Source organism: Penaeus vannamei, chromosome 1 (genome assembly GCF_042767895.1).
Source record: "Penaeus vannamei isolate JL-2024 chromosome 1, ASM4276789v1, whole genome shotgun sequence".
Lineage (NCBI taxonomy): Eukaryota > Metazoa > Arthropoda > Malacostraca > Decapoda > Penaeidae > Penaeus > Penaeus vannamei.
This window is the reverse complement of record NC_091549.1, coordinates 23,886,422-23,899,480: the sequence shown is the minus strand read 5'-3', so window position 1 is coordinate 23,899,480 and position 13,059 is coordinate 23,886,422. Positions and strand designations below refer to the sequence as shown.

Here is a 13,059-nt window from a genome sequence, read left to right as displayed (position 1 = left end):
GAGAGGAAATAGCGTTGAAGAGAAATTGTGATAATTATGGAGATGATGGTGGTGGGGAGTAATGGTAAATGCTGGTGAAAGGATGAAAATTATGATGGTAATAATTTTGGGTGCTAATTATGGTTATGATGCTAATACTAGGAATAGTGGCAATAGTGAAAGTGATAATGGTACGAAAATAAGTTATGATGATAATGATGATCATATCATTACTATTACTGTCGTTATTATCACTGTTATTATTATTATCATTATCATCATTCTTATCATCGCCATTATCATCATCATCATAATTACTATCATTATTATTTAATATCACATCCACCATGACCGCAACTACGCAAAAAACGGACGCGAACCCATCGTGCAAAGATATCTAAGAGAAAACAAAAGTATAAACTATTTCACGAATTCTGTTCTGCTACGGCAAGGTGGGTGTTAATATGTTTCCGGGCGAAATAGAAACACAGTAAGGTATTTAGACATGTAGAAGGATGCATAACTATAGTAAAAAGCAAAATGATAAAAGTCATGACGGTCCTGCTTGGTTTCCCATCAGACGATGCATGAAAGGATGTGATTCCATTCATCTCTCTCTCTCTTTCTTCTCTTTTTCACTTCTCTTTTCTCTTCAGTCTTATTCTCTATCACCATATCTGTCTCTCGTCTTTGTCTCCGTTTCTCTCTTTCTTCTTCTTCTCCTCTCTTCCCTTCTCCTTTCTACTATACTCTCTCTATTTATCTATCTATCTACCTCTCCCTTTCCCACCCACCTTCCCTCCCCGTCCCACCTTCTCCATACGTACACACACCAATGTTAATGAAAAACAACAACACGTACTTTCCGTTCTTTCCAGTTCTTCCCCATCCCTATCACTTTGGTCCCGTTGTAGTTGGAAATCCCCATGGAAAAGAACTGCAGATTCGGGGATCGCTGGTGACTCTCGACGTCCATTGTCGGGTCGTATGCGAACACCTGTGGAAGGGTTAACAGGCGTAAAGGCATTTGCTGCTTCTTTCTCGCTTCTGTCTCGCTCTCGCTCTCTCTCTACCAAAGACAGAGAGAGAAGAGCAGAGAGAGAGGGGGAGGGGGAGAGGAGAAAGAAAGAGAGAGAGAGGGGGGGAAGAGAGACAGCAAGCCAGAGAGAGAGAGAGAGAGAGAGAGAGAGAGAGAGAGAGAGAGAGAGAGAGAGAGAGAGAGAGAGAGAGAGAGAGAGAGAGAGAGAGAGAGAGAGAGAACAGAGAGAGAGGGGGGGAGGGAGAGAGGAGAAATAAAGAGAGAGAGGGGGGGGTAAGAGAGGCAGCAAACCAAAGAAACAGGGAGAGAGAGAGAGAGAGAAGGAGAGAGAGAGAGAGAGAGAGAGAGAGAGAGAGAGAGAGAGAGAGAGAGAGAGAGAGAGAGAGAGAGAGAGTAACCCCACCGCTCACCTTGCACCCAAACTCGGCCATCTCGTCCTCGAAACTCCAGTCGTGGTTTATGCCGAAGGAGAAGACGACGCACCGGCCCGGGATGACGTCGAACCTGCCATCGAGACAAACGTTTTTCGAGGACCCCTTCTTGCCCCTGGGAGGTCCTCCGAACGTCGTCTGGCCGGTTGACAACCGAAAAGTGAGGAGAGACAGATAGTCTTAGGCAATGGTTGATCAATTTTAGGGTTAATGGTGGATATGATGAAGAGGGAAATGCAGATTACGGCCCTTAGATGTCTATGGGTCATAATCAAGTGTCTCGACTCTTTAATGATTGTATAACTTCCATAATCAAAAGTCTCCTCTGTTTAACAAAATAGGTTATTGGCGAATATTTGAAATATATAAATATATCTTATGGTGCGCAAAATAAATAATTAATAACAACTGACTAGTGTGACCGACTGTTAACTGTCGTAAAGCATATCTACTGGCCTGTTTTCAACTTTCAACATAATAGAACGTCACAAATCCAAGTCAGGTGTGTTTGTTAAATTCCTTTTGGCCAGGTAGTTGCCAGGACCGTGAGTGTGTGTGTGGGTTTGTGGGTTGGGGGGGGGGGGTACGTGTGGGTGTGCATGAGCGTGTGCGTGTGCATGCATATTTAAACTCAACTCGTACCACATTGTCACAAGGTATCTCGACCGTCGTCAGGAAATTACGAAACTGTTCTCCACTTCGAAGCGCTGGTATCGGGCAAAACACGTGACTGTCGTCGCTCTTCTCTGCAATATATACATGAAGAATGAACGAAACTGATAAATAAATGAATAGACAAAAATAATAGATAAATGATAAAAAATAGTTTTAAAGAAAGCTGAAAGAATGTACAAGATTCTGGTACACGACTTTATTTTTATTTTCATTTTCATTTTCTTTCAATTCTTTGATTTTAAAACACCAAAAAAGAAAATACACGACATCATTTTTATTTTATTTTATTTTCCTTTTTGACTATAGCTGCTGTATTATCTTTAAATAGCTTTAAATGTGTATTATCTTTAGATAAAAAATTGATGTCTCAAAAACTTACCTTCAGCCTTTGCAGTGAAGTCCATATCACTGTGTTCACATTGGCTAATTAAAGAAAAGGGATACTAGATATAAAAAGATAATGATAATTTGATAATGCGAATAATGATAATGTTATTAATGACATCAACGATGATAAAGAATATCATAAGAGATAGTGATCTTGATGATGATGGGGAGGGAAAATTATAATCATAGTAATAACAATAATGATAATGATAATAATAATTGTAATATTAAGGTAGTCATACAAAATTATGATAATGATAATGATGATAATAAGAATAAGAATGGTAATGATAATAAAAGTAATGGCAGTAATAATAACAATAATAATAATGATAATAGTAATAAAAATTATGATGTAATGATGATGAATATGGTAATAATAATAATAACGGTGGTAATGATGATGACGATGACGGAATAATGGTAATGCTAATAATGAAATTGCTTTGCAAAATGCTCTCTTTTACCGTCTGTCTTTTATCTCTAATGATAATTACGAAATAAACGTTAAGCCTGATTTACATTACTTGTAGTTTAGTCATCGGGTGAGATGCGTCGACTAAAGAACAGTTTATTTTGAAGTTGGGCTCATTTATTTTTATTAATTCAACAGCTGGTTAATTAGTAAGATAGTAAGAATCATTTTCATCATGAACGGTGTTAACGATATTGATAAAATCGATCATGATAATAAGAATGCCGTTATGAATATTAATGACAGGAAAACGATTCTTAAAAATTCTCATAGTGAAATGATGTGTAATACTAAAACCCTGTTCAGACGAGCGACTTTAGTGGCGCGACTGCTAGAAACGTAACTGCCAGGTCAATGGAAGTGAATAGGAGCGTACACACGTGGGTTGTGGCTGGCCTGTGGCGTGACTCGAGATCTTCCTCACAGTCGCCCAACTGTTCAGCCACTCTAGGTACATGTGTTGTTATGCGGCCGCACGCACACGACGACGAAGGCGCGACTCATTGGCTGGAGTGGGTGGGATTCGACCAATGAGAGAGCATCACGTGGAGCGAGGCAGATAGACAGGCGACATTAGCTTCCCTTTTCCCCCAGCCAAGATTGGGGAGAGACAAGTCGTGCCACTGTAAGCACCGTGTGAGAACATTCACTCAGTTGTCGCGCTTCTAGCATTCGGGCCACTAAAATCACTCGTCTGAACAGGGCCTAACAATCAATTAAATGACATATCAATAGCATTATGTGGCACCTAAAGAATATAATAAACAAATGACAGAACATCATCATAATATCAATAAAATCAAACAGCATATATTACCAACAAAAAGGCAACGATGGTATTGATAAGCTTAGTAATAAGTAGAAAATTGCGGGTTAAAACGGATAGTATATATATATGATCATTACAGCTAATTATGTGAACATGTGCCTTGAGGAGGGAGGGCGGGGTATCCCACTGAGAAACGTGTCTGGAATGATTTCTCTCTCTCTCTCTCTCTCTCTCTCTCTCTCTCTCTCTCTCTCTCTCTCTCTCTCTCTCTCTCTCTCTCTCTCTCTCTCTCTCTCTCTCTCTCTCTCTCGATTTTCACTGATTTTCAATATTCTACTTTTGAGGGACTTCCAGTATTTCAAGTTTTGATTGTGGTTGTTGATTAATAACGATCATAGCCCTATAGCTGAATTAAGAATATCCACCTATATATGTCTGTTCATCTGTCTATCAATTCTTATATCTATCTACCTATCCATCTATCAATTCTTATATCTACCTATCCATCTGTCTATCAATTCTTATATCTGTCTACCTATCCTACTGTCTATTTATCTATCTGTCCCTCTATTTGTCTATTTACCTATCAATCGGTTTATGTCTCTTTTCTCTATATCTATCTATATATCTATCTACATATTTATCAATACATCATTTATCTGCCTATCCATCTATCTATCTACCTGCCTATCTGTTTATCCATCTACCCATCTATCTATCTACCTGCCTATCTGTTTATCCATCTACCCATCTATCTATCTACCTATTTATCTATATGTCAGCTAATTTCATTTCATTCACCTAAAACTATCTGAATAAAAAAAGTAATAATAAATGAGATATATTCAACGGCCCTTCCTTAACACCCATCTTGTTTATCTTGAAAATAGTGTTATAAAAGAAGTTGTCCACGAATTAAACAGGTTTTTCAAGATTATTATTTGGTTATAAAACCGGTTTGACATGCATGTGATTTCATTAATCAAACTTGTTTCATGGTAATAATTTGGTTATTAAACGGGATGTGCATAAAAATTATTTGATAATTGACCGGCTGGTGATTATCATTTTAAGACGGTTTAGTAATTAGCCTGGCGGAAATTAGGTCATTAAGACAGATTATGTTCACATACAGTCATTCGTAAATTCTCAGCCTAAAATATCAAATATTATATAGATTATCGATATAGATTATCGCTCGTGATAAAGAGAGGCATTGATAAACAAGAGAAAGGGGGGTAATATAAAGAGAGGAATCAAAAGAATAAAAAAAAAAAAACAATGTAAAAAGAGGGATTAATGATCAACAAAAGAAATGAAACGAAATGATAGAAAGAAGAATAGGTAAACAACAAAAGAAAGAAAAGGATATATAAATAACATGCACACACACACACATACAAACGCACACACGCACACACACACACATACACACACACACGCACACACACACACACACACACACATATATATATATATATATATATATATATATATATATATATATATATATATATATATATACACAAAACAATCCAATGGTGACGTTTGCCTCTGACCTACAGTACAACACATAGCCTCGCACAGTTAACATTACGCCCTCGAAATAGGTCACAGATCAGTACATTGAACACCCACAGAAATAAAACCTCTTCCAAAGACGAAAATGAAAACAGCCATGCTAAGAAATGAAAATGTCTTACCGCCATTGCTTTTTGTTAAATTCACATACGGCCCTCACCCCACAGCACGTTTTGCAAAATACTCACCTACGCGATTCGAGATTTGGCAGAAAATCGGGACAGGCAACGAAGAACAGAAACACGACGATAGACAGGAAAATGAAAATTCTGAAGTCTTGCATTGCCGATTTAAGCTTCATCGAGGCCTGAGACAGAGGTGGGAAGGGGTGAAAAAACGGGACATTTCTTTGATGTCCATTTTATTTCTTTCAAAAAGTAGAGACGTTGTGAGTTTTAGATCACATAAACGCAATCGAGCGCCCAAACACACACACACGCATTTATATATCTACATTCTTTGTACATATATATCTGGGTGTTTGTGTATGTACTATTTAAAACAAGTGCTATCGTTTTAACCAATACATTCATTACAAGCTTTATAAAAATGATCTGAGCAGAGGATATAATTGTAAAAGGAGTCAAATATTACGTCTTTAGACAAAAAAAATATACCGAAATCTTTCTTTAAAATTAGTATCAAACTAAATACTGGTCACTATATTCTTAAATTACCCAAACATAAAAAAATAAAGATACATATAGAAAAATAAATGGCAGAATACATCAAATAAAAGAATACGTAAAAAAATACCCTTTTGGACGAACACAGAGCCGTTCAATGTTCTTCTAATGAGCTTGCTCTCGATACTGACCAAGTGTTAAGAAATATATTCCCGTTAACAACCCTCACGTGTTGAGTGAAATTACCCAATTTTCAGTTTCAGTTCGAAAACCTTAGGAGTTGGCTTTTGAGGCAGTGAGAAGGTAGTGCACAGGAGTCCATAATCGATCGTTATTTTTATACACGATCTTTATAACAGCGACGATGATAAGAGGATCGGGAAAACGGTTAACTTGTGATCTATTGTGACTCTCGTAGTGCACTGCAGGACCCTCTCTCTGCCTGAACAACACACACTCTGTAGTGGCACTCTTCGCCCACTCCTTGTCCTACCACGGTACCCTCCCCCCCCTTTTTTTTTGGTATGACAAGTCCATGGCACGAGTCAGTCAAGGAACCCAACGGAAAATAGGCACCGATATTGTTTTATTTATTATCCTTCTGTCAAGAATTTTTATCCTCATATGTTTTTCTTTGGTGATGGAGATGCGGGGCGCCGCCCGTAAGCATGTGCGCAACGTACGTGGGCTTAGCCACGTACGTGCTAATAAAATTACCACCTATGCCCAGTTAAGTCGAGAAATTGTATGGCGTCTGCTAGTGACGTCATACTAGTGGCTTGTCATGCCGTTATTAGTGACGTCATGAGCCGTGACTGCAGCCACTCACGAGTCTCCACGAGGGGGTAGACAATACCCCTGTAGAGGGCGCTGATACCCCCTGGTACCATTTGGGTAGTACCATTACCGGGGAGATCTGGTCTCTCCTCCTTCCTGCTCGCACACCCCGCTGCTTTAACACGTAAGGTCACGGTTAATATTATGTATTTTACATGGAAATCACCAATTATTTCTTTGAAGCTTTAGTGACTGGTGCAAGTATGGTAAACATGTAAAATAGTATCCAAGACGAAAATAAACAAGCAAGCAAGCAGCGAATTGTTCATGATTTCCCCCTGGCTAATTTGTGATGAAAAGTTCAATGTAAAGTAGTGCTGGCTATGAACTACTAATGATTTACTGAAATACTTCAGTAGATGTACAAGAGAATTCATTATATATATTTTACATGGTATTAAATGAACTTGTTTTCTCTCGTATGCGAGTGCTGTGACCTGGACTCCCCCACTCACCCGCTTTGGCCGCTACCATTTACATGTCCGATGTGGGGGGTGGCCAGGTGGTACTCGCATCAGGTAAATGAAGGTACAAGGAAGGTATGGAACAGATCTCCGAGGGACTGACCTGGAATTATCCTGGTATTATACCAAATGGAACATAACTGCGTTACTGTTACCTTACAACTCAGTCATAAAGAAGGTTGAAGATCGGCCTGCAATGGAGAACATGAAATGCAGGTGCCATGATTATCTTGGTATTAACAAAATAAGGTATAAGGAAAGTCTCTCTATTTCATAATCCTCCATCTATCTACCTGCATTCCGAAGTATTGCGGACATTGCCAGCAAGTAACATTTTCTCAAAATCTCACGTATAGTGTGGTAGGGTGACAGTGATTTGGGATGTGGCCTACACTGACCATTTTTAAAAATTTGTCTAGAAAAAAAAAAAACGTACAGCCATTCCGGTATCACATCTGAATAGACTAATTTTTCTATTATAATATGAGGTACCCAATTTTTAGAAGACTGGCTTCCCGCCTGAGCGCCATCGGGTCATCGCTTACGGTTTTTTTTCGTCGGGCAGGCTTGCGTTGTAACTCTACGGGATAACACAGCCACCTTTCACACTAACACTGTCATCCAGTACACTCCGTGACCTCACACGAAGAGGTCGTGTGGTGCCCTGCTCCGGTGCCCTCGCCCCTTACACATGGAACTCTGGTGTCATGTACGAGGAAATTGTTCATGAATCTTTAGGTGCGCATATACCTCGCAATTGAAACGTCATGAGAGTAGTGATGTGAACATGGCTATGTTTTAAATTCAATTGAATTCATTCCTCCGCCGAGTGCCAAGTACTGTGTTAGTGACCGTTGGAGCTGAGTGCCCCGTTGTCCCGAGCGCCATAATTCACCTGTCACGAGGCGGGCGAGCCAGGCGCGCCAGGCGCCGCGGTCACCACCCCCACGATGGGGGAAAACCGCAAAGTAAACACTGAGGGGGAAGACTCGCGGGATAGCTGTCCCACCCCTCCCCCGGCTGAAGAGTGCGCTTCAGCCTGTAATTCAGTGGACAGGACCGCTGAACCCATCGCCATGCAAGAGGCACAAAGTGACGGTGATGCCCAGGTGGGTGACACCGCTGCTGACCAAGGAGGTGACGGCTTCACGTTAGTGGGCCAGAAAAAGAGAAAGAAAAGAGAGCTCACTAACTCCAGCAAGACGCCACTCGCACCGAGGAAAGACTACGTCCGTCTCGCCTTCCCTGAAGGCACCACGAAAAAAGAAAAAATGAAATGGCTACAGGACCTTGGCAACCCCTCTTCGAACCTGAGGGGTAAACCCATTGGCCTTGTGAGAGGGGACACGCTCTCCTCGCCATATATCTATGTCGCCCGCTCCCAGCAGAGCTATATAGAAAACCTTACCGGGGGACTTATTGGAGGTATTACCTTCAAATCATGCGATGAAAAGAAGAAATCGGAAAAATATGACGAATACCTCGTCACACATTATATCAAGGACCTTGACCTTGATAATGCATATGCACTCGATGGAGTCCACAAGGCCATTCGAGTGTACAAGGATGGCCAACCATTAAACCGAATCCGCATCGTATGGAAAGGAGAGCAACCCCCTCCAAGTACATACATTTTCTTCGGAAAATACATGCCCACCAGCCACGTGCGGCCGTGGAGGGCATCCCCCGTCATATGCTACAACTGCATGGGAAGCGGCCATGTAGCTAAGTATTGCAAGGATAAGGCACGCTGCGCAGCATGTGGCGAGCAACACAGTGCCAAGGAGTGTCCTCGCAGTGCTGCAGGGCGAGAGCCTGCTGCAGATGCACCGAGCTTCGTCCCATCCTGCTTCAGGTGTGGGAAGGCAGGTGTCACTGCCTGGCACTGGGGATGCACAGCCCTCCCTGTTCTGGCACCTCCCCCCCCTCCTCCTGTGGCCGCAGCACCGACCGCGAGTGCCCAGCGCGGCCCTCCCTGCCCTGGCCCCTCCCCCCCACCCACTGTGGCCCCGGCACCGACCGCGAGTGACCAGCGCGGCCCTCCTAACCCAACCCGCGGCCAGCGTGCCGGGGGAGTGCCCAGCCGTGCCGTGTGTGACGTCACCAGCCGCAGAGACTTCCCGGGGCTGTCGGCGAGTGGGGAAGCAGAGGTAGCCGAACTGCGCGACACGGTTGCGTTGTTGAAGGAGCAGGTTGACAAGACCGCGACCCCCCTCCCCCCCCAGGCGCCCGCCGAGGCGGCCGTCCCTCACCCTCGGGCAGGGATGACCGCAGGCCTGGCCGGGGAATCCCCCGCAAAACCATGTGGAAGAAGTGACGTCACGCCAGCTGACCATAGTGACATAAATGTGCAGGAGCTTTTAAAGGAAATCAAAGCTCTGAGACAAGAAAACAATAACTTGAGACAGGACAAGGAAAAAATGAACAGGGACTGTCATTGCCGAGACACTAGTGCTGCTATTAGTGTTAAAGAAACGAGCGAGCAGATACGATGTCATGACATCAGTGCTGATAACCAGAGTGGGCGTGTCAGCGCTGACAGCAGCGACGAACACTACCACGATCCCTGCAGCACCGAGTCAGACGAGGAGTCCAGTGACGTCACCAGCCCCCCAGGTACACCCGGCACAACAACCGAGGGGACTACTGTGCTAAGAAGTGGGACAAAGCTAAGACCTAATATTTGACATGGTTAAAAGTACTTTTAAGCTTAGGACAATCATCTGTAATAGAATGTACATTATTCACGAAGTTTAATGTTTCTTATGTGAACCTAAATTCCGTAATATCAATGGATATAAGCGCATGAAGTACAGATTACATAATAATACACTACTCACATATGGATAGACACACAATTAAATTCATATCATGGAATATGCGTAGTATTAAACCTAGGCTGAGTGACCTAGAGTTTTATATTCGTAAATATAATATTGATGTGATTTGCGTGCAAGAACCTTTTGCTGCTGCTGCTAAAATGAAAATTGCACCTTCAATTAAGGGATATCATTCTTATGTGAATACAGCCATGACTGGATTGTTGACATATGTGAAGGTAACATTGCCACATAAATTAGTTAAAAAATCCGAGAACACTGATGTTCAATTTCATCATTTAAAAATTCAGACTGCCTCTGGGTATTTTTCACTATATAATATATATGCCAGATCGTCAAAATTTCTGGCTGTTTCTTTACCCAATTTTCACAACCAAGGCACGTTATGCATGGGCGACCTTAATGCAAGGCACCCACACTTTGGAGACAGCCAGCGTAATAGTAATGGGGAAGAATTCAAACATTTCATTAATAGTAGATCACTAACAGTATATGACACAGAAATAGAAACTCATTTGGGAGGTGGCAGGTTAGATTACGTATTTGGCAAAAATCTAGTTCATGGTAATGTCTGTACTTCACTGGTACGAGAATTAGTTAGTGACCACTTTGCAATCCGAACTGACTATACTGTTGACAGCAACTCAGCCCCTAAAACACCTAGGCTTAGAATAATCATCCCACCGGGCCTGGAGCATCACTTCAAGGCACGTGTCTTTGATTGGTACAACACATATGAAGTAACAACAGTTGAAAATTTCTCTCAGGATTTAATCAAAGTTGTCACTGACTACTATAACACATGGGTCTGTTCACGAAAACTCTCGAAGAAAAAGAGCCCCCAAGCCCCCCATGCTCCGAGGTGGATCAATGACCCAATTCTAGCCAAGGAACATCAACGAGTTCAGGAGCTTGCCAATTGCTATAAAGATAACAAGACGTCAGACAATCTTGTGCAGTTTCTTAAAGCCAATAAAGAATTCAGAGAACTAAAAACTGAGATTCGTAGTAAACACTGGGAACAATTTTTGCAAAGCATTAATAGTCAAACTTCCATGGCTGATGTATGGAGAAAGATTAAATCATGAAAAAGGCAATTACTGTATAAGGCAAGTGTGCTATAATTAATACCTAGTAATCATAGTTACATGGTTATAAATCTCATAAACTACCACGATATCCGATTCAGTTTTGAGAAACCTTACCCTTTGATTTGCGCAAATGCTGTAAGACAAAACCTTACATATTAAGGAAAATCTTGAGATGCTTTGAATTACCAAATAGGTCCTCTTCAAAGAAAAATTGGAACAGTACTAACATTAGAAACACATGACAAATACAATATGATAATGAAAATATATATATATAACATTTCAGATCGAAAAAAAAATATAAAAAGCTCTAAATTTAAATCCAAAGGAATGCAGGTCAGCAATACCTCGCATCTTTTTTCTGCGTGTTTTGTGGCCTCAGTACGAAGTATACTTAATAAAATGACCTAGAGCTGTAAATCACAAGTATAATCAATCATTCATTATCTCTAATAATACCTATGACGATTCCTGCACATGAATATTAACATATGCAGACTCGTTGAGGTAATCACCAGTATTTACGAGCAGCTGAGAATACTTTTTTTTTCAAAGCAACTAATGTTTATGGCAAAGAATTACTGAGTTGAGAAAAAAATCATACAGATAACGAAACCTGCACCTACAGTGACGGCTCCTAAGTATATATATACAAAGACACTATGTGTGCTTGTGTATATATGAGAGAGAGGGTATGTGTGTGCGTGTCGTGGAGTGTAGGTAAGCAAGATAATCACGGATCTCTCTCTCTCTCTCTCTCTCTCTCTCTCTCTCTCTCTCTCTCTCTCTCTCTCTCTCTCTCTCTCTCTCTCTCTCTCCTTCCCTCCCTCTCCCTCTCCCTCTCCTCTCCCTCTCCCTCTCCCTCTCTCTCCCCCTCTCCCTCTTCTCTCTCCCCTTCCCCCTCTCTCCTCCCCTCTCCCTCTTCCTCTCTCCCCCTCTCCCTCTTCCTCTCTCTCCCTCTCCCTCTTCCTCTTCCTCTCTCTCCCTCTCCCTCTCCCTCTCCCTCTCCCTCTCCTCTCCCTCTCCCTCTCCCTCCCTCTCTCCTCTCCCTCTCTCTCTCTCTCCTCCCCTCTCTCTCCCTCTCCCTCTCTCTCCCTCTCCCTCTCTCCCTCTCCCTCCCTCTCCCTCTCCCTCTCTCTCCCTCTCCCTCTCTCTCCCTCTCCCTCTCTCTCCCTCTCTCCCCCTCTCCCCCTCTCCCTCTCTCTCCCTCTCCCTCTCCCTCTCTCTCCCTGTCCGTCTCCCTCTCCCTCTCCGTCTCCCTCCCCCTCCCTCTCCCTCTCCCTCTATCTGCCTCTCTCTGTCCGTCTCCCTCTCTCTGTCCTTCTCCCTCTCTCTGTCCTTCTCCCTCTCTCTGTCCTTCTCCCTCTCTCTGTCCTTCTCCCTCTCTCTGTCCGTCTCCCTCTCTCCCTCTCCCTCTCTCTCTCTCTCTCTCTCTCACTCACTCACTCACTCTCACTAACTCTCACTCGCTCACTCACTCTCACTCTCTCACTCACTCTCATTCTCTCACTCCCCCCCCCCCTCTCTTTCTCTCTCTCTCTCTCTCTCTCTCTTTCACTCTCTCTCTCTCTATCTCTATCTCTTTCTCTCTCTCTCTCTCTGTTTCTGTTTCTCTCTTTCTCTCTCTCTCTCTGTTTCTCACTCACTCACTCACTCTCACTCGCTCTCTCTCTCTCTGTTTCTGTTTCTTTCTTTCTCTGTTTCTCACTCACTCACTCTCTCTCTCTCTCTCTCTCTCTCTCTTCCTTTCTCTCTCTCTCTTTCGCTTTCACTCACTCACTTTCTCTCTCTCTCTCTCTCTCTCTCTCTCTCTCTCTCTCTCTCTCTCTCTCTCTCTCACACACACACACACACACACACACACA

At 42.6% G+C, this 13,059-nt stretch overlaps 1 protein-coding gene across 3 annotated transcripts in view; it reads right to left on the bottom strand.

The window, feature by feature from the left end:
• LOC113814896 (probable methyltransferase-like protein 24) overlaps positions 1 to 6,457 on the bottom strand; it is an 8,018-nt gene extending 1,561 nt beyond the window's left edge. The window contains exons 1-6 of one of the 3 annotated variants that reach the window (XM_070121467.1): positions 6,093 to 6,457; positions 5,525 to 5,643; positions 2,504 to 2,547; positions 2,092 to 2,195; positions 1,429 to 1,587; positions 842 to 976 (exon numbers count right to left, since the gene is read on the bottom strand). In XM_070121467.1, coding sequence (XP_069977568.1) covers positions 842 to 976; positions 1,429 to 1,587; positions 2,092 to 2,195; positions 2,504 to 2,547; positions 5,525 to 5,637 — 555 coding nt within the window. In that variant the 5' untranslated portion in view covers positions 5,638 to 5,643; positions 6,093 to 6,457. Of the gene's footprint in view, positions 1 to 841; positions 977 to 1,428; positions 1,588 to 2,091; positions 2,196 to 2,503; positions 2,548 to 3,362; positions 3,961 to 5,524; positions 5,644 to 6,092 lie in introns of those variants that run through there. The other 2 variants (XM_070121474.1, XM_070121481.1) reach the window with 2 other exon arrangements.
• Between the last annotated feature and the right edge of the window lie 6,602 nt (positions 6,458 to 13,059).